This window comes from Octodon degus, unplaced genomic scaffold, assembly GCF_000260255.1.
Source record: "Octodon degus isolate 3935 unplaced genomic scaffold, OctDeg1.0 scaffold00049, whole genome shotgun sequence".
Classification (NCBI taxonomy): Eukaryota; Metazoa; Chordata; class Mammalia; order Rodentia; family Octodontidae; genus Octodon; species Octodon degus.
In genome coordinates this window covers 3,899,120-3,921,710 of record NW_004524625.1, presented here as the reverse complement: position 1 = coordinate 3,921,710, position 22,591 = coordinate 3,899,120, and the positions used below count along the sequence as shown (strand labels likewise).

Here is a 22,591-nt window from a genome sequence, read left to right as displayed (position 1 = left end):
GGTAGTGCTTTAAAAGTAATCTGAACTGGGCATGGGGACGTGTGGCTGTAATCCCAGCACTTGGGAGGCTGAAAATAGGAGAATCAAATGAGTCCGATTTGTATAGTGAGACCTTGTACACTCTGCCCTAAATTCACAAAATAAATTAAAAAAATAATAATAATCTGAAAATTCAGATATAGAAACAGTAGATTGTTTGCAGTACAAGAAATTTCTTTAATAGAGCAATTTTCAAATTATTTTTCATGAAGTGCTGAGATTTCTCCAGAAATGCTTTTGGATCCATGTTATTACTCAGCTAGGGCTTGTCTAATAAAATGTCTCAAGATGGGTAAGTAAAACAAGAAATTAGAAATTCATGGTCTCATAGTTCTGGGGCCTCAAGGGCCAAATCTGAGTGAGTGCTGACAGATTTGGTCCTGCCAAGGGTGCTCCTGGCTTGCCCACAGCTCTTACTGTCGCCATTTCCTCTGTGTGTGGGAATGGGAAGGAAAAATATTTTTGATCCATCTTCCTGTTACAAGGCATCCGTTATTTTGAATTATGGCCCACCGTATGACCTCATTTAACCCTAATTTTCTCTGAAAGACCCTCTATCCACAGTCATTTGAATAGAGGGGTAAGGTTTCAACATATGATTCCTTCATAACTCAGGAAAGATATTGTTGATAAAAAGACCCACAAAAGTGAAAGGGATGTTGACAATTAGTACCTTCATAAATTACATAGCTTCTCCCATATGAGAATATCTTAAAATTACATTTACATGCAGCCTTTAGAAACCCATTTATTTTGTGAAATGGAGACTTTCCCTGGTAAACTTTCTTTGGATTCTATTTCTGAGTTTCTTACTAATCTAAATTCATGGTGTTTTAAGTGATATAAATGTTTCATATATTACCATTAGCATGAAGATTCCTGGGGGTTTCTAGGTTAAAGGTGAATTTAAGAATCAGAAGTTTTAATGCCGCTGTAAATTTTTGATTCTAAGTACGTGTCACATTTTTGTTTCTTGACACTTTTCTTCCAATTAAAACATAAGAGAGTATTGGGAGAGCTGTAGTCCCTGGTGTTCTTGGAGCTAATGGAGAAATTTCACTTTTTAGCCCAGGAAGTCAAGGCCACCCTGGTCAGCATAGAGAAACCTTATCTCAAATTGGGAGGCATGTTTTCATTCCATTCAGTTTTCAATTTTGGGAATTACCAAATAATAATGATAATTATAAAGGCATTTTGAAAAATAAAATTTATAGAAATTCATATTGCTCTGGGGTCAAGATGGCAGGCCACCCGGCTGTTGCAGCATCAGGCCGGCGGCTGGAAGGTATTCAGAAGTGGTATTACAATGCTGCAGGGTTCAATAAGCTGGGCTTAATGCAAGATGATACAGTATATGAAGATGAAGATGTAAAAAAAGCTGTAAGAAGGCTTCCAGAAAACCTTTATAATAACAGGATGTTTCGCAGGAAGAGAGCCCTGGACCTGAGCATGAAGCATTAGATCTTGCCTGAAGAGCAGTTGACAAAATATGAGGAGGATAAATTCTACCTTGAGCCATATCTCAAAGAGGTTATTTGGGAAAGAGAAGAATGGACAAGGAAGTAATCACATAGTTGAAGTCTGTGGATACAACTATCTTCAAAATATTTTTATGAACTTGGTTCACCCTGAAACACAGTTCAAAAATTATATGGTCTGCAGATACCGTACCTTAAATAAATGCCTGTTGTATTCAAAAAAGAAAGAAAGAAATCCATATTGCCTTACTTTTATGTGTTTAGTGTAGGGTCTGTAGTGTCTCACTATGCAGCTCAGACTCATAGTGATCCTCCTGTTTTCAGCCTCCCAAGGGCTGGGGTTACGGGCATGTGCCACCATGCCCAGTCTCAATCACCATCTCAGCGTGCCCTGCGGGTGGGGCCGGCACGGCTTGTGGTGCCGGGGATCAAACCCTAACCCCTAGTGCCATATTGCCTTTTCCCTAGTAATTTCTGTGAATTTTTCTCAGGTTAAAGTTATTTGTTTGTTTTTTTGATTTATGAGTTAGAGACAATCAAGGTAACTTACTAAGCTTTGTAGGCTTTGCTCTTACTTTAAATTCGCTGTCTTCCAGGGCTAGGGAAAGAGCTCAGTAGTCTAAGCACCTACCTGGCAAGCACAACGACATGAGTTTGATCCCTGGCACCACATGCTGTGCCAGCCACCAAAACCCTAGGCACACCATGCTGACCACTGAGCCCAGGTATGGTGGCATATTCCTGTAATCCCAGAGCTGGGGAGGCTAACACAGGAAGATCACTACGAGTCTGAGCTGCATAGCAAAGACCCTGTACCAAAAAGACAAAGTTTGCTATCTTCCTAACCTCAGCCTTCCGAAAGTACTGGAATTACAGGCCTGTGTCACTATTCCCAGCTTAAATTATTCTTTAAAATCAATTAGAACTTATAGAATGTCTGTTTGACAACTTTGGACTAACATTTATTTTAAAAATAAAAACACAACTTTATTACATTATAGTCATGTTCCTCAGAAACTCTTTTTGTCCCACTGTGCTACCAAGGTTGCCTTTGCTGAGATCCCACCTAATAGATACATATTTACATGCAGTGAATGCTTTTCAGTACTTGTTTACTAAACATAATCCATGGAGTTGGATTTTTACTGCATCTCTCTCAGCTGCCTTGCTTCCAACCTCTGTGTTGTGCTTTTATATTTTCATTTGCTTGCTCTTCTGTGTTATAAGTAAAAGCAGAAAAACCTGTTAGAAGCTCTGGAAGGCATTAAAAAATTATTCATTTAAACACATTATTCAAACGCACATGTGATTTAGTTAAGGAGCCATAACTACCAAAGGTAACAGATGTTCATCTACCCAGTCAGCAAACATGTTTGGATGGCCTGCTCTGTAAGGAATTTCATAAGGCAGTATGTGGGTTCAAGGTTGTGTAACAAGACACTGATACTCTTCCTTTTAAAAGTTTTTTTTGAGACAAGGTCTTGCTATGTGGTGAGGCTGGCCTTGAACTCAAGGTAGCCCATGTTCACCATGAATTGATGGCAGCCCTCCAGCCTCAGCCCTCAAGTGGTGAGGTTATTGGTGTGTACCACCACACCTGACTGGGCTGTGGCTATTCTTGAGTCTGCAGTTTTTTCAGTAAAGAAAAAAACTCCAGGTACACAAATAAATATAATACCAGAAAGAATGTAATTGCCATAATATGGTATCAGGAGTAAAATAATTTGGGAGTATGTAATGTACGTAAATTGTTCTAGTCTCTTCAATGTTTGTTTTAAAAATTAGGACCAATAAAAGAGTAAGAATTGGTCTCTTCTTTTCCTCTTGAAAAATAGTGCTAAAAAAGTGTGACTAAGTGACCCAAGTCAGTAATACAGGACTTGTTCAGGGTAAAAGAACGCAGCAGTATTTAGGAGTGGTCACTCACTGTGACAGGTAAGGTTGTTAACTTGCTCGGCTCAGAAATGCCCAGGGGGTTAGCAAAACTTGCTTCCATGTGTCTGGATGGATCTGGAGGCCTGAATATGGGTTCTGTATGTGGCCCTGGCCTCTCTGGCCCCATGAGCTCAGCAGCTCTGCTTTGCCATGCCTTTCCACCATGATACTTCTGCCATTGAGTCAGCCAGTCACAGACTGAGTGCTCTGAAACTGGGAGCCAAATTAACTTCTCAAAGTGTGGTGTCCCACTGGGTATTACATCCCAGGGATGGGATGGCTGACCAGTATTCTTATAATGGGCATTTAGGTCAGCGTATGTGAGTTGTGTGGTCAGTACATGTGACTGTTGAAGATGTCACACCTGGGTGTTTCATTCATGAATACAGTATGTGGTCCTGCAGTCTGCATCTGCACGGGCTCTCAAGGCCTTTGTCTTCAGCACTATTGTAAACTGGGCAAGGCCTACTGGGACAGCCTTAGTTTATTAGGAACATGACCTTAAAAGAATAGTGGCACTGCAGTCCCTTCCTCCTCCTCCTCCTCCTCCTTCTCCTCCTCCTTCTCCTCCTCCTCCTCCTCTTCCTTGTCGTCTTCGTCGTCGTCATCTTCTTCTTTTCTTGCCTTTTCCTTTCTTTTGTGTATTTGGTACAGGGTCTCACTGTGCAGATCAGACTTGTAATGATCCTCCTGTTTTCAGCCTCCCCAGTGCTGAGATTACAGGCATGCGCCACTAGAGTTGGTCACTGGCTCAGTGCGCCCTGGAGGTGGGGCCTGCAAGGCATGTGGCGAACCCTGGCCTTGCAAAGCAGGTGCTCTTTTCCTTTCTTAGGGCAGTGAGATGAGCCTCCCTGCTGTGCTGCCTTGTCATAGGCTGGGGAGCCTGTTGGTGCCATCGCTCTGTTACCTGGGGTCTCCAAAGCCTCTTCCTTCACAAAATGTAGATTTTTCTCAGGTATTTATTATCGTCCCAGAAAATTTAGGAGCACACTTGGTAAATAGGCTTTGTGAATGTAATTGTTTACAAATTCACTGATCAGATGATAGGATGATTATCTTGGATTATCTTTCTGGGCCCAGTGTAAAACATGATTCCTTGAAAGTAGAACAGACAGGTGAAAAGAGAAGTCATGCCTGAAGCTCGCGAGACATTGCTGTTTACTTGGAAAATATGTGAAGGAATTAGGTTCTACCAGGAAGCTGCAGTGTGGAAGTGCCCTTTTGCCCACAGCCTCTAGAAAGGAATACAGCGATACCAGTCTATTTGTTTGTTTGAGAAAGTATCTCATTGTGTTGCTGGCCTTGAACTGTGTGTCCCAGGCTGCCCTCAAACTCAGGTTGATCTTTCTGCCTCAGCCTCCTGAGTGCTGGGATTACAGGTATGTGCCATATCTGCTTTTGGCAATCACTTGGTAGGTTTGAGACTGCAGGAGAAGAACTCAGGGGGCCTGGATGCTGACACAACTTACGAGATCAAAACATGGTCTTTTGTTTGTTTTGATGTGGGGTTGTACAGTCTGGCCTTGAACTCCTAACCTCAAGCCATCTTCTCACCTCCCAAGGAGCTGAGACTACAGGTGCACTGTGCCCATCTTAAACTGGTGTCATTTTAAGTAACTATATTTATAATTTAAAATGTAGCAATAGCAAATGAATATAGATTTATTATTAATAAGGCACTGATCTGACGGGAAAATAACCAGTGGTTGGAAGTTTATAAAGATTTCTTGTATAAATGTCTCCTTTTATTTTGATCAAGTGTATTCTTTTCCTATAAAAATGAAGTAGAATCATGAAATTCTTAGATTAGTACATTTAATTATTCACTTTAAATTAAATGTGATAGTAAAAAAACTATTTACTGGAACCAGATCAAGTGGTTAGAACTGGTTAACTGGAAAGAAAGTTTGGGTCTTAGAAAGTCTGAGCTCTGTTCCTGGCTCCTTAGCACTCGTGATCTCAGCAAAGTTTACATCATTTGAATCTGAAATACCTTGTCTGAGAAACTACCAGTCATCATTTGTAGATAGTAAAAATAAATGGAATAATATGAAGTACACCTAAAATGTTCCCGACATATTGACCTAAGGTGTAATGCACAACTGAAGATAATGTAATACTAAAGATTCTATTGAAGCTTTATTGGTTTTTTATTAATTTTATTGAGAAACAAATAGCAATGAGACAGTTTCAAAATGGATTAGTATGACAGTTTCAATAATTAATAAATTGCATATTGTTCTCTTTGTAGTGATTATTCATAGTATAAGATGCCTACATGATATCCTATCCAGACACTATTAGTACAAATCTTTCTTCTCATTGAATTAAGAGACGGTAGCTGTATATCTATCCCAACTATTTTGTACATACAGATACAAAAGAAAGCTTTATTGTTACCTAATTGTTAAGCATATAAAAGGCACTATTCAGGTAACTTAGTTCCATAAAAACTATGTGTTTCCTTGGAGGCTAAGTTACTAAATTATGAGGGTAAAATAGGTGACTTAATAGGACAGGAACGCTCAGCACGGAAGGGTCTTTCGACAGAGAATCCAGGCTGTGTTGTGCCACTCACCACTCATGGATATGCGGGGAGTACTTTTTGGGGAGGTGGAGGCTGAAGTGCCACCTGTCCAGTTCCCCAAGCCTTGCAGGGCCGAGCCTTGTGTTGATAGCATCGTTTTGCAGGTAGAAAACTGACTGCCTACTTAGAAATTCCTCTTCCTTTACAAAACTTTATGAGAGCTGGATCTTCTCTGTCTTTTTTGGCATTATATGCATCAGAGGTCCTCAAATTAATGACCTGCCACCTATTTTATAAAGCTTATAGACACGACTATTTTTATGGGCTGGGTATATAGCTCAGCACTACAGTTCCTATCTGGAAAGGGCAAGCAAGATCTTGAGTTTGATTCCTGGTACAAAAAAAAAAAGAAAAAAAATTTTAATGATGTTAATAAAGTGATTGCCAACAGCAGATGCTCATTTATAGTCTCTTTATTAACAGGGCTCATTGAATTCTAATTAATGAGCTGTTATGTACACCCCAAACAAAATCCATTCTGTTATTAGCACTTGTAGTACCAAGACTGTACTCAATATTATATGAAATATTATATACACACTATGTTGAACAACTTGTATATATAATATGGTATGTTGTTATCACAATTTAAATTTCCTTGGTAGTGAAAGTGTGGAACACTGGATATGGTCACATATTCCTATTGTTCTAGCTACTTGAAGGCTGAAGAAGGATTGCTTGAGCCCTGACCCACTTGGGCCACTTGATGCAAATGTCTACAAACAAAATAAAATTTAAAAACCAGTAATCTCAAACCTTAGGAGGCTAAAGCAGGAGGAACTGGTTTGAGCCAGCATGGCAGGCATAGTAAGGTCCTATCTCAAAACAAAACAGACACAAAAACAGATATACAAAACACCAGTTAGGGAAATATGTTTTCTCTCCTTATATAAGGAGAGAAATAATATCTTTGATTTCATCAGATGACACTCTTTGCCCTTTCAGAAAATGTTTACTGAGCTCTAATATTATCATGCCTGACACAGTGCTTAGTCTGTAGGTACTTGATAATTTTTGAATGAATGGTTATTACTAAATAATTTTGGAAAAGAGATAACAGAGCCAAGTTAGCAGTCCCCATCTTTCTGATTCTAAAACTTGAAAAACAGCAAAGCTCTCATAGCAACAAGAAAGGCTGTTTAAAGGTTGTTTAAAAAGGGCCTCTTGGTCCGGGGATATAGCTCAGTGGCACAGTGTCTGCCTGGCAAGCTCAAGGCCCTAAGTTTAATTCCTGGTACCAAAGGGGTAGGGGGTATTATAAAATTATTCACATACTAAATATTATTTTTCTATCTAAATCACCAAAAGTGGGCAGTATATATTGATATTGTAGAGCAGGAGTTGTTAGACTACAGCCACATTGAGCAACCTGCCTGTTTCATTTTTGTTTTTTTGTGATAGAGTCTCTCACTTTGTAGTTCAGGCCAGTGGCCCTCAAACTTTTGTCTATCTTCCTGCCTTAGCTTCTCCAGTGCACAGGTTACAGGTCCAGGCCCGGATCTTGCCCACCTGCCCTTCTGTTCATGTCTGTCTATCTGTCTGTCTGTGTCTCTGTCTCTGTCTCTGTCTCTGTCTCTGTCTCTCTCTGTTTCTGTCTCTCTCTAGTTTGTGTTGGTACACATCAGAAGTCTATTTATTTGTTTACAGATAGGTGCTTTCATGTTACAGTGCCAGGTTCAGTAGTTCTAGCAGAGCAGCAAGTGGCTCTTAATATTCTAAATATTTAATGTTGGCCCTCGCAAGAAAAAGTTTATTGGTGTCTGGTCCAGGGTACTCATATACCATCTTTTGCTTATGGTGAATAATACTGTTACTATTTTTATGTTTTCATTTTTCATGTGTAAAACCTAAGGTGAAATTGCTGAATTGTTTAGGAATAGTAGGAACTTAAAGAGTTCATGTTGGAACACTTTTCAGTATTTTACCTTTTCCCCTGGAAGTCTATGAGTTTTTCAGATTTTCTACTGTCATCACCAATATTCATTATTTTCTCATTGGGGTGAAATATCTCCTCAGATAGTATTTGATATGGTTTCTTAGGGCAAAATTGTATACGGTAATGGTCTTAAAATGTCCTCTCACTTTGTATGTCTCTTTTCTCTTTGTTCAAACTACAGTAATGTATAGGAGAGTAGGTATGGTGGCTCTCTGTGGAATGGGGAATTCATTGTTTCTTCGAGCCTTTGAAGAGCCTCCATTGTATAGTATTTAGCTATATCACTTGTCTTGTGGTTTTTTTTTTTTTTTTTTTTCTGTCCTAATATCAACCTATGATTTGATCATTTGTTGTTTCATTTTTTGGTACCAATTGTAAAAAGATGTTAGTAGTGATACTCGGGTGGGTCAGGAGAAGGGTACCCCTGGTTCAGGTTGGTCGTCTCAGTATCTCTTCTTTCCTGCTCCTTTTTTCACCTGCCTGCCTTGCTAGCCAGTTCCTGTTTCAACATAATCTCTGAACTTGTTTATCTCCCCCTTATTTTTCTCTTCGCTCCGTGACTTACAAAAGGAACATGAAATTTCTGGCATCTTTGTGTATCTAGCTCCCGTTAGCTCTTGGGTTCTTGTTCTGGGGCAAAGATAAAAGAATACAAAGCAGCATTCAGTAGAGAATGGCCAAATGTGTGTTTCTTAGAAAAAATAAAGGAGCCCCCTGCTTGTTTGGGTGGGGGTGAGGGTTCATAAGTGGAAAAACTGTGCTTGTTAAGGATGCTTCTGGGTGCTGGTAGGCCTTTGTTGTCTGGAATGCTTTGTTTGCATTTCTACTTCCTTCAAGGTCCCTCTCATTAGGTTAAGGACCTGTTTTTTTGTCCTGCCTTGTGAGGTCCTGATAGTTTCTTTAACTTAATTATTCAGGCCCTGTGGTATACTTACTCACTTAAGCCCTGAGCTTAAGTTTACTTTAGGGTGACTGTAGGGACCTATGCCCTACCTGCCTAACTTGCCCTTGCCCTATCACTTCTGTTCATTTGTCTTTGATCATTCTTACTTGACAGCTTCTAAGATCGGTAAACTACTGTTTTATACTTTTTTTAAAAAACAGGGTCTCTGTAGTTCAGATTGCCTTGAATTCACTGTGTAGCCTAGGCTGGCTTTGCATTTATGGGGATCCTCCTGCCTCAGCTTTCCTTGTGCTTGGATTGTAGGTGTGAGCTACCACGCCCTACCCTTACACTCACTTTTGAGTATAGCATTTATTTACTGTTTTATTTCTTCACTTTATTACAGTGTCTCTGATTTAGCTGAAATGCTTAGGTAGGGAGAGAATTCTGAGAGATTTATATTAAAGCATGTTAACTAAGCTATCAAGTGCTCAGCAATGAAATTTTACTGTACTCATAAAGAGCAGGACTTTAGTATGTTGTATGGATTGCAGATGATGTAGATCAGTGGCACAGTGCTGGCCTAGATTTGATCTTCAGCACTGTTCTCCCCCTCCCCCATACAAGTTGGCATACTTTTGAAAGTACTTCTGTTTCAAGCACAAGCATAAAGATGAACAAACTAGTCATTGTCCACAAGGAATGTTAGCCATTTGGAGAGATAGGGTCAAGTAATTACTATTACCGTATGGAAAAATGTGTTCACAAAGCTTATATAAGTTGTGAGCAGAAGACAGTATTATAGAGTTTGTCTTACCTTAAAGTGTTATCAGACAATAGTAAGCATTTCTGATGGGTGTAAGTAGTGTAGCTTTCAGGGTGGAGTTAGATTGGATTTAGGGTAAACTGTTCCTTTTATATGTGTATACTAACAAGACTACCCAGCATAATATAAAGGATTGCCATTGTCCACCAAAACTGCTTTCATACATTAAGATATTAATTTTCTCTAACAGATATGCCAAGAGTTTAATAGCACCTGGGCCTGGGAGATGGAGAAGAAGGGCTATCTTGAAATGAGTGTTGAGTGCAAACTAGCCCTCCTAAAGGTAATGAATGTGTCGTCTCTTGCAATTATTTTACTTTAAAATTTTACTTTTGATTCCTGATCACATTAGAAAATAAATGTAAAGTAGATATTTTTATTATGAGACGAGGATAGTGTTTTTTCTTTTATTTTTCCATCACAGAAACAGTCTGTACTTTCTAAAAATTATCTTTAAAGCTTAAATTTTATTTAAAGGGGTAGTAAGAGAATGGACAAGTAATTGCATTCAATTATGATTTTTTTTTTTTTTTTTTCAGTTCTCACTGTTACTGTTAGGAACTATGGCAACCTTGTACTGACTTTCTGAATTATTAGTAATTTGATATTATTTTCCAGATGACTAAGTGTACACAATTGCATACTTGCATAATGAAAAGTACTTCATTAAAATAGGTCATCTCAATGTAGGTTTATTTTCAGGTTTGAGGTTCTCTTTTTCCCTGTTTACTTTCCAATTAGTAGTGATATAGTCAGCATAATACAGAGAAAGAAAACAACTTGGTGAAAAAATTAATGAGGTCTTCAGTACTTTTAAAATTTACAAATGTTAGCCAGGTGTGGTGGTGCGTGCCTCAGCCTTGGGAGGCTGAGGTGGAAGGGTCACTGAGACTTCAAGGCCATCTTGGGATATGTGAAGTATTGAGTTCAGTCAGCCTGAACTCCACTGTGAGAGTCTGTCCCATACAAAAACAAATAAAAAATAAAACTTACCATTCTTCCTAAGTAGGCTTGTTCAAAGACCCCTAAAAATCTTACAAATGTTACTACATTCAATCTCCTCTCCTAAATTAAGAGGAAGCTGGATTTGGGGAATGACCAAGTTAGCCCTGCCCAGACTCCATTGCTGAAAACCAGACATTAACTAAAAAGGTCTTTATACTAGCAACCAAGACCTTTCACTATGATCAATCCACAAATTCCAGAGAAAAACAAACAAATATGAAGAGAGGAGGCAATAAAATGCCAACAAACATTGTGCACTTCCCAAAGTTCATCCATGGCACATGGAAAGGGAAGACATAAAAAGTCACATGGCTGAACTTTTCAAATGATTCAAGAGGAGATTAATAAAGATAAACTACCTGGTGAGCTTAGAGAAGATTTAACTAGATACATTAATGAATTTAATAAGGAAATCGATCAGGAAGTTTATAGAAGCCACCGATAAAATGCTAAATGAGCTAGAGGATACAAAATATGAATGACCATTTTAGCAAAAAATTCGAAACCATGAAAAAGTACCAAACAAATTCAGGAGATAAACATGATTTTGAAAGTGTGGGTGGCAGAAGTGAAGAAGGCAAGGACAGGATGTCAGGACTAGAAGCTAAGACTAATGTTGGTGACGTGTTGTTGAAAGATACCTTAAAAACAATAGTAGAACATGAAAAACGGGTGCAGCAGATGCTAGATGATACAAAGAAATTTTTTTTGTTGTTTTGTTTTGTTTTTTTGCGGAACCGGGGATTGAACTGAGGCCCTTGTGCTTGCCAGGCAAGCGCTTAAGATAATAGCAGAAAACTTTACCACATATGGAGAAAGAATTTAACATTCAGGTAAGTGATGCATATAGAATCCCAAATAGACACAATCAGAAAAGAACCTCTCAGCACATCATAGTTAAAATCCAAAAAGTCTACCCCAAGGATAGAATCTTAGTAAGTATCAAGGAAAAGTAGTGAATCACTTACGCAGTATGTCCCTAGCTTATGAAGAGCTCTTTTCTGAGAGGACCTTTCTAAGTTGTTCATTAGTCTGACAAAATGAGTCTTACACAACTGTGACACAAATATAGAATGTAAAGTAAAAAAAAAAAACCCTAAAAATAATGTAAATAAACTTTACTTTCACAGTTACCTTAAAGTGTACAGTAAGTACACAACAGTACAGCTGTGGTAATGTCTGGCAGATGAATGAGCTGCTTCCATGATTTGTGTCTGAAAGTTCATGACTCGAATGTTTGATGTTGGTGAAGTCAGGGACTTACTGTAAAGGCCAACCCATTAGAGTTATAGGACACTTTTCACCATAAATTTAGCAGGACAAAAGAGCTTGGAATCAAGTGATTCAAGTCCTAAAATGAAACATCTAATCATCCAGTCTTATGTCCTATAAGACTGTGTGAAGATTGGTGGAAAAATGAGGTTTTTCCATGACGAAGAACGTCTTAAGAGATTCTTGACAAGCAGTCCAGCAGTCTAAAATGCATTCTCAGGCATGTCCTAGAAAGAGAGAATGAAGCCAACAGGGTCAGAAGATGAAGAGAAGGAACACACACCAGACAGGGTGAGCACTTAACCAAGAAAGAAAAAGCAAGGTGGGGTAGGGGGGATATCAGCAATAGGAAAATAATACAATAAAATAATAAGCCAATAATAACTCTAAATGGTCTCAATTCCCAAAACAAAAGACGCCGATAGGCAGAATGGATCAAGAAACAGAACCAAGTGGTATGCTATCATCAAAGAACCACATTCAACCCATGAAATAAACTCATAGACTAAAAATCAGAGCATGGAAAAAATACTACATGCAACAGGAACCCCAAAACAAGCAGGAGTCCTGTTTTCAGGTCATGTGGACTTCAGCCCACAACTGATCAGAGGAAACACCGAAGTTTACTACCTATTGGTTAAGATAGCTATTCAACTCAATATAACAAGTATAAATATGTGTGCAGTGAATACCAGCACACCCAGCTGGACATAAAAGATAAGACAAACATCAGCACAAGTATAGTGGGGGACTTCAGTACTCTGTCACAAATCAACAGAATACTGGAGTTGAACCAAACGTTTGATCAGGTGGACTTAATAGTATCTTCAGAGTGTTACACTCAGTAACAAAATAAACATTCTTAGTAGCACATGTAGCTTTTTCCAAAATAGCCTATAGACTACCTCCTAAAGCATGGTAAATAAATGCAAAAGACTTAAAATTCTACTCATCAGATGATAGCTCAGTGAAACTAGAAATCAGTGGCAAAATTGATAACACAGTATACAGATGCAAGGAAATTAAATAATAAATTAAATAACAAGGAAATTAAATTAAATAATAACTTCACTAATCAATTGCTCAGAAAAAATTAAGAAAGAAATCAGACAGGTACTAAAAGCAGACAATATCAGTACAACATACTGATACCATCAGAAAACAACAAACGAAGTTCTAAGAGGGAAGTTTCTAGTTATGAATGCCCACATCAGAAAAATAAAGTGAGCCTGAATAAAAAATCTAAAGATGCACCTGAGGGTCTTGAAAGTCACAGTTACCTTCAAATGTACAGTGTTCTGAAATACAGAACAATTCAAATTCAGATCAGCAGTTAAATTGAGATTAAAAATAAAGGACGTCAGTGAATGGAATAGCTGTCTTTTTGAAAGAAAAAACAAAATAGACAAACCCTCAAGAGAAGGAAAAGACTCAAATTAATGTAAACAGACACAAAAAAGGCAAAGTTGCATTGTACATTGCCATAATCCAGATTATTAGCAGTTAGCTGTTCTTCAATTAATTTGAAGATCCAGAAGTGGATAGATTCCTAAGTAGATGTAAATTATAAAAACAGAGGCAAAAGATAAAACTCCTAGTAGCCTAGTAACAGATAATGAAATTAAAACTGTAATAAAGAATCTACCTGGGGGTGGGGAGATGGCTCAGTAGAATAAGCGCTTCCCTGGCAAGTGCAAGGTCCTGAGTTCAATCTCTGGTTCCACAACAACAACAACAAAAAAAAGAATCTACCCACTAAGAAAATTCTAGGACTCAGTGGACTCACTATTACATTCTATAAGAACTTAAGATGTAACACCAATACTCTTCCAACACTTCAGTGAAATTGCAGGGGAGGGCCAGCCAAATAGCTTAGCAGATTAAAGCGCCTGTGCCCTGCTGGCCCCACTCCCGGGGCTCACTGAGACCACCAATTGAGACTGGGTGTGGTGGCGCATGCCTGTAATCCCAGCTCTTGGGAGGCTGTAAACAGGCAGATCACTATGAGTCTGATCTACTAGTGAGACCCTGAATACCCTGTAGACCTTTTCCTAAAGTACAAAAAAAAAAAAAAAAGAAAAAGAAAGAAATTGCAAGGGAAAGAGTACTCCCATGGTCATTCCTGGAAAATAGGATTGTTGTAATTCATATCTACAAGGAGCCAGTCATTTTTTTAAAAAAAGGTGTACAGGCCTCATTATTTAAAGCATATGGAAGCACATATCCTCAACAAGAGAGAGGCAAACTGCATAAATCAGAGATTGTACATCATGACTAAGTAGACTTCGTCGCAGGGACACAAAGATGGTTAAATATGTGCAGATCAGTACATGTACTGTAGCACATAAATACAGTAATGCCTTCATTCATGAATCCTGTTTACAAATAATTCTGTTCTGAAGTACAACATTTGACAAAATTTTGCTTTCAATCACAAAATCCATGTTGGGTGACAAAACTGCAACCGTCTTCCCTCAAATCATAAAACAAATTAAGTTTGTCAAACAAGATAACACTCTAAAAGCAAGGATAGGGGGAGATGGCTCAGTGGAATAAGTGCTTCCCTGGCAAGCGCAAGGGCCTGAGTTCAATCCCCGGTTCTCAAAAAAAAAAAAAAAAAATTTAAAAAAGGGGCCAGGGAGATGGCTCAGTAGAATAAGTGCTTGCCTGGCAAGCACAAAGGTCTGAGTTCAAATCCCTGGTTCCGAAAAAAAAAAAAAAAAGCAAGGACAAAATTGGCAAACATTGCAATAGATGCAGATGAAACTTTTGATAAAATCCAACAGCTATTCATTCATGATAAAAACCCTGAAAAAAGTAGGTGTAGAATGATCTGATCTCAACGTGATAAATCACGGCAGTCTACTGCTATCATCGTATTTTTTAAATACTATTTTAAAAAGTCTTTCATTTATTTATGTGTTTGGTACAGGGTCTTTCTATACAGCTTGGACTTGTAGTGATCCTCCTGTCTCAGCCTCCTCAGTGCCTGGCTTCATGCACTCAAGGTTCTGGGGCTGGCACAGCATGCAGTACTGGTGATTGAACCCATGTCCTTGTGCTTGCCAGGCAGGTGCTTAAACTGCTGAGCTATCTCCCCAGTGCTGCTATCATCATATTAATTGGGGGAAAACAAAGCTTTTTCTTTAATATTTATGCTCTGATAAAGACATTATCAACACTCATGTACAATGGAAACATTAACTTAGGCTAGAGCAAGAAATAAACAGGTTATATGTAAAAAGGAGGAAGAGATTATCATTTGTAGATGACATGTGATCCTCTACATAGAATATGAAAAAAATGCACTGGAAGTGTCTTAGAATAACCAAATTTAGTTGTATGGCAGGATTTGAAAATCAACACACAAATCAATATGATTCCTGTACACTAATAATGAACTCATTGAAAAATCAGGAAAATAATACCATTCATTGTAACACCAAGAAAAGTACATATAATTAACCTAACTATCCAAGGAAGCAAAAGACCTCTGTAATAAAAAACCTGCTATACTCTGAAAAAGGAGATCTAAGAAGACATCTGAAAATGGGAAGGTAGCCCCTCTCCTGGGTAGACAGAACCTGCACAGTCCAAGTGTCCATAAGTCCAGTGCTAGTATATAGATTTATTATAATTCCAATCAAAATACTAACAACATTCCTCCCCAAACTAGAGAAAACAGGCTGAAAATACATATGGAACCAGAAGATGCCCAGAATACTAAAAGCAATCCTGAGTCACTGCAGCAAAGCAGGGGACTTCAAGGTATATTAGAAGCTTCCAGTAATTAAATCAGCAAGGCACTGACACAAAAACAGGCATGTGGATCGGTGAGACAGACTAGAGGCTGCAGAAATGACCCAGGCACACCTAACCATCTGGTATTTTACAAAGCATCCCAAGACATACACTGAATGAAAAGGAAAGGTAGCCTTTTCAGCCACATAGCAGTACATACTGTCTTTTTTTTTTTTTTTTTTTGTAGAACTGGGGATTGAACTCAGGCTCTTGGTGCTTGCCAGGGAAGCGCTTATTCTACTGAGCCATCTCCCCGGCCCCAAGCAGTGCATACTGTCCAGGGTACCTGTAGGCACATGTCATTTCAGCCAGTTGAAATCATTTAATAAAACTGTCATTTTTGTATTTCCTGTTAATAATCTTTCAAAAGTTAACAAAAAATAATGCAGTTATAGGTCATCATGTATTTAAATCATCAATCTGGTAAGTAGTAATGAAATGGTATTGGGAATACTCGCTGTCCATGTGCAGATGATGGACTATAGACCCGTATGTCACCATATACTGAACTAAAATAAAAATGGATCAGTTTCTAAATGTCCACTTAATCTACTTGAAGATAAAATATGTAAAACCTTTAAAGACATAGGCATATAGGTAAAAACTTCCTAAACTGAACCCCAGATGCACAAGAAAAAAGAATCAATGGGATCATATCAAAATAAAAGAGCTTCTGCTGAACAAAGAAAATGAGAGAGAAGAGACAGCCTACAGAAGAAGAGAAAAGCTTTGCCAGTTATGTGAGACCAGAGGTCAAATATCTACAATATATAGAGATCTCAAAAATTAGACCTTCCCTACAAATTAAAAGACTCCTCAAAGAAATGAGCAACTGCAAGGAATAGAGAGTTCACTGAAGAAGTATAAATGACCAATAAATAAATGAAAAAATGTTCAACATTGCTGACAGTTCAAGAAATGCAAATTAAAACAGTAAGATTCTATCTTACTCCAGAAAGAAAGGCCGTCTTCAAGAAAATGAATAATGAGAAATTTTGGTGAGATTGCAGGGGGAGAAAGGACTTTCATACATTTTTAGTGGCATGTAAACTAGTGTAGCTATTATGGAGCTTCCTCAAAAAACTAAAATGAGAAATTCCATTTGAATCAAGTATTCCTCTTCTAGGTAGAATAGTTAAATACTTTTCATACTATAGTAATATATGCATGTGCTTTTTTTTTTTTTTTTTTTTGGCGGTATTGGCGTTGAACTCGGAACCTTGTGCTTGCCAGGTAAGTGCTCATGCCGCTGAGCTGTATCCCTGGCCCACATACTCATGTTTATAGTAGCATAATTCAAAATAACAGAATCTAGGAAGCAGCCTACATATCCATCAAAGATGACTAGATAAAGAATCTGTCATATTTATGTACAATTGAGTACTACTCTAGGATAAAGAAGGAAAAACGAGTCATTATCAAGAAAATAGATTCACCTTGAGACCATAATAGTGGAAAAAGTAAAGGCACAAAGTTAAATACCTCATGACCTTTCATTCATTCATTCATTCATTCATTCATTCGGTATAGGGTCTCACTACACAGCTCGGACTTATAGTGATCCTCCTGTTTTCAGCCTCCCCAGTACTGGGATTATAGGCATTGTACGGTCTTGGTGGCTGGCTTGGTGGATTATTCCTGAGATCAAACCTGGTCCCTGCATTTGCCTAAGCACACGCTTAGTTCACTGAGTTATCTCACTGGCACTCTCATGGGATCTGTTATATGAGAAACCCAAATATAAATAGTCAACCATTGATTATAGAAGGTTAGCAGATAGGTATATTTTTAATGGGAAGAAGACCACAAGATGGAGAGGGTGGAAGTAGGGGATAGGGAGGGTCTGGAAAAAGAATCAGAATGTGTTATATACATAATCCATCCTTCCATGGAATATAGTTATATGCTGTAAGCATGTACTGCAAAAAACAAAACAAAGCACACGAGAAGAAACAGGTACAGAATCCCAAAAGTATAGAAGCTTGTGTTGTCCACTGACTCCCTTAACCCTCTCCGCCACTCCCAAAACACACACATCTGCACACATTTTGTTTCCAAAATGTTAATCGTTTCAAATTGTTGTATAATCCTACAGTTTTTAAAATGAGTTGTTTAGGAAAGATAAACAAAATTCAGAAATTTATTGCTCAGTTATAAAAATAAAAGGGGCTCAAATAAGTAAAGGAAAAAAAAATGACATTACAACTGATGTCACAAAAATCAGAACCATCCTAAAAGATCTCTGTGACCAAGAATATTCCAACAGTACAACCTAAATTAAATGACTTAACTTCTTAGAAAAATGGAGTCTACCAAGTTTGATTTATGATGAAATAGAATGTCTGAACAGACAGGAATGATTATGGAGATTAAATCACTAATGACCCTCCCCTCAGCCCCCCCCCCAAAGCCCAGACCTTGATAGCTTCACAGACAAACTGTAAAAAAACATTTAAGGAATAAATAACAGTTGTCAAAATCTTCCAAGTAACTGCAGAGGAGGATACTCTGAAGCTAATTTTATGAGAGTAGCAGGACTGTCTTGTTCACAGCCCAGCTAGGCTAGGCCAGTGCAGTAGGGTTTTTACTCAGCGACCCAGAGCTGGTTGTGACAAGGCTTATTAAGACTGTCTTACAGAAAGAAAGTATTAACAGATACTTAACTAATGAGGAAGAGCTGCTACTGGGAGGGCCCACAAGAGGAACATACCTTATAAGAGTGGTGCTCAGAAATTGTCAAGGGGGCATGCTCAGCTGTAGGGGTGTGCAGCAAGTTCCCCAAGGGTTGCATAGCACACCTCCTCTCTGGAGATCCAGTTGTCGTGGTCTGGATAAGTTCTTAGCAGACAGCTTTCCAGGTCTATGCCCCCTGCCTTTACTAGTATCACTTACTCTCTCTGTAGTTCCTTGTTGTGCACTCCATGTACCACAGAGAGAGAGGTGACTTTAGCTTGTGTGCAGAAGAGTGACTTTGTCAGGAACTCTGGGTTGTTTGGTTCCGTATGCTCTTAGATTCAGGTGGCTGGTTTGGAACTCTCTTTATGGAGAGTCCCTTTAATTGACAAATCTTGGGAATGCGAAAGAGCATCTCAGGGACATCTTGCTAAATGCTCTTGTTTTTTCCTCAGGGATAATATACATACCATGTTACCAAAACTAGAGAAAGACCTTTAAAAGAAAATAAAATTAAAGACCAGTATACATGTAGTACATTGATATAAACAGTATACTAGCAAACTGAATTGAACAAAATATTAGAAGGATCCAGACCAATAAGATAGCTCAGCGGACCAAGCGCCTGCTTAGGCAAGTGCAGGGACCAGGGTTCTATCCCCATCACCATATGCCTCACTAGCCCTGCCCGCAGGTATGCTGAGCCAGCCACTGAGTTCCAGTGTGATGGTGCATGCCTGTAGTCCCAGCGCTGGGGAGGTTGAAAACGGGAGGATCACTACTGGGTCCAAGCTGTGTAGTGAGAACCTGTACCAAATTATCTATCTATCTATCTATCTATCTATCTATCTATCTATCTATCTATCTTTTTGTACCAAATATATTTTTAAAAAAATCCTTTACCATGATCAAGTGCAATTTATCCTGGGATCTGGGGTTGTAAGCATCATTCAACATTCCAGTAAATGTGATAGACCACATTGAAGAGTGAAGTACAAAATGCATATGACCATATCATTATACACAGAAAAAGTATTTGACAGGGAGAGGAAAAAGATGGCCAAGCTGTGAGCGTCAGCAGTGTGTCTCCTCTGGGACTAAGTCTCCAGAGTTCTAAAAACAGTAGCGTAACAGTAGCATAGAGAGGATTCAAAGTAAGAAGGGGCTGCTTGGGAACATGGAGGGACCTGACAGAGGAGGAGGAAACAGCGATAAGGGACAGAGAAGAGATGGAACACATCACTGAGGAGCCAGGGGACCCAGCAGACCGCGCTCGAGAGTGGTTGGCTGGCTGCCAGTTAGGAGATCCCCTGGTACTTGGGTTCATGAACTTAGTTTGTTCACAATTTTGAAGTTTAATTTTTAATTTATTAGAACCCAGTAAGTGATTATTTTAAAAGCAGAGTTTTCATCAAATTAACACTTAATTCAGGGCAAAAATATATTTTAAAAACCTAAATTTTGAGGCAGAAGTAAAACAAGAAACAGCATGTCTATTACAGATTGTAGAATATCAGATTGAGAGTCATATAGTATTTAACACCACTAAAATGTGTTAATGCAATCAGAGTATTATCCATTGGTCCAAGATTTCTCAGTCTGTAAAATGCCTCTGTTGCTAATTGAAGAAATTTTGCTATGCAAGTAACAGCTGCCACATAACCAAGTGGTCTTTTTTTATGTCATTTTTTAAAGATAGGTAATTTTACAGATTTTATTTGTAAAAGTTTTCGAGTATTAATATGAAGTATTGCTAGGAATATTTTTATTTATTTATTTTTGGGGGGGTTTCATTTTCTTTTTTTTTTTTCTAGGAATATTTTTAGATTTACTTCCCAATGCTAATTCCCAAAGGATGTCTATCACTTCCATTTTAATTCCATTTAAAAAATTCTGTGAACTGTACTTATTCATTGTAGGCCTGTCCTGATAATGAAGGTGTAAGTTATTTTCTTTGCTATGGTAGATGAAATTGTATTCAATTACTGCATTTCTTTCTAATTGTTAAATAAATTCAAAGTGAAGTCAAAAACAGTTTTTTTTGCACCTCAAGTGAACAATCTATTTCTACAAGTTTTGATTATGACTGGAACCTGGGGGTGGGAGGCAGGGGGATTTCAGGTTTGTCTCTCTGTGGTGCTGAGGACCAACTAGGCAAGTGCTCTGTCACTCAGCGATACCTCCAGCCCAGCATTTCACATTTACAGTGAGTTAACAGTAGCTTTTCTGAAAAACAAGGTTAACAACCTTAAATTTCTTTCATGATAAACATCTGTTTTGGGGACATGGAATAAGATGTAAAAGTGCTTTCATCAGAAAACAAGGATTAACTTGTCACATACATAGCTTAAACATTCTTCTGAGTAGTGTCAAAAAAGACAAAATGTATTTAATTTTAAGTCTAGCAAATAGGTTGATGGTATCTTCACTAACAGTAATTATAAAGATGCTTTTTTTATTCCAAACTTTAAGCTATTATTAGTGTACTCACTGTACTTCTGTCCTTATTTTTGCATTAATACAAACTTATTAAAATTCCTTAAGTAATATTTCTGAAAAAAATCTAGTTAAAGAAAATCATTAAAACTACAAGGAAGGCTTTCAAATACAAATTGTAGGTTCATTTCAAAGTAGATTTAGCCCCTTTCAGGACCTGGCATTTAAATCGTGAATATCCCACCAATGCAAACTGTGAAAATAAAACTCTAGCCAGTACTGACTACAGTTAAACGGTACTGGTATCATGGGGGAAGAGAAACTCAAAATGCATTCAGCAATTTCTGGCTAAGTGATTGATAAATACTTATATCTTTAAAGGTTATCTTAAATTCTGTGAGTCCTCAATTGTAAGCTAATCAGCCAAAACATATTAGCACTTACATAAAAGGAGTAGAAGGTGATTTGCGTGTGTGTTGTACAGCATTCGGATTCTGGTGCATCATTCCTTGAAGAGCTTGAAATGAACAGTAGACAATGGAGAACCTGTCAGGCTGACAAGAACATATTAGTGTACACAGACTCTTCAGCTGAGCAGCTGTTCTCAGTTGTTCCCCATTTTGGCAAAGGTGGCCACATTTGTGATTATGTGGAAAATTGGCTGTGGTCATGTTTGTCACTCTATGCAGAGTTTACAAACAAAAACAAAATTTTACATTGTTTTTGTTTGTGAATCAAACTGTTTGCAAACAAAATCAAGGTACAACTGTAAAGTGAAAATAAAAACTTTCCACTCAAGAACCACGTTGGATCTGACAGAATCAGCGACATTTGGAACACACAAGGACAAAGCACAATACTGCTTTAAGAGTGGCCTTCGACAGCAACCAGTTAGTGAGTAACATCTGCACAGCACCTTCTGCTGTAATCGTGGACCAGGTGGTACTGGGGATGCCACTGTATGGAACGGCTCCTTGTTGGAACAAGAGTCCCTAAAGCAGCCCCTTGGCTCCAAAGCAGTCTCTACATTGTCCTGTTCCCAGGGTGAATGAGGAAGGGAGTGCTAAAGATAGCCGGTGGGTGGAAAGTAGCTGGAGCGAGTCTTCTTTTGGTGCTGGACCCAGGAAGCACAGACCTTCCTCCCAGGCTCAGAGGCCAGGTTCAGCCTGAGTTACACAAAATTTCAAGGTCACATTGGCATCCTGTTCCCACTGTATGCAGATGCTTTCTCAAAAGAAGACCTAAAAAAAAGGCCAATAAGTATATTCTGAAATGCTCCATGTCACTCACCATTAAAAAATGCAAATTTAAACCACAATGAAATGTCACTTCAAGTCTGTTAGGATGGCTATTACCCAAAAGACAGAAGTGCTGGTTGAAATAATGTCCTTTATACAGTGTTAGTGAAAATTAAGTTAGTACAACCATTATGGAAAACAGCATTGCACTTCCACAAAAATTAAAAGTGGAACCTCCAGGTGGTTCATTAGTGTCAATACCGGGTACATATCCACCTGAAAGGAAATTGGATCGGCAGATACACCTGCATTCCCTCTTGCATGCTCATTGCAGCTTTAATTACAGTGTAAAATCAGTCTTAAGTGTCTGTTTCCTGATTTCTTAGTTACTGTTCTCTCATTGCTGGGACAAATACCCAACACTCAAAATGAAGGAAGGAAAGGTTTATTTAGCTCACAGTTACTGGAGGTTTCAGTCCATA

General features: G+C 38.4%; 1 protein-coding gene and 1 pseudogene across 1 annotated transcript in view; both read left to right on the top strand.

The window, feature by feature from the left end:
- Positions 1-22,591, top strand: part of Rsf1 (remodeling and spacing factor 1) — a 155,569-nt gene that overhangs the window by 69,132 nt on the left and 63,846 nt on the right. The window contains exon 3 of the mRNA XM_004632530.1: positions 9,875-9,967. Coding sequence (XP_004632587.1) covers positions 9,875-9,967 — 93 coding nt within the window. The remainder of the gene's footprint in view (positions 1-9,874; positions 9,968-22,591) is intronic.
- LOC101567874 lies at positions 1,279-1,605 on the top strand (annotated as a pseudogene).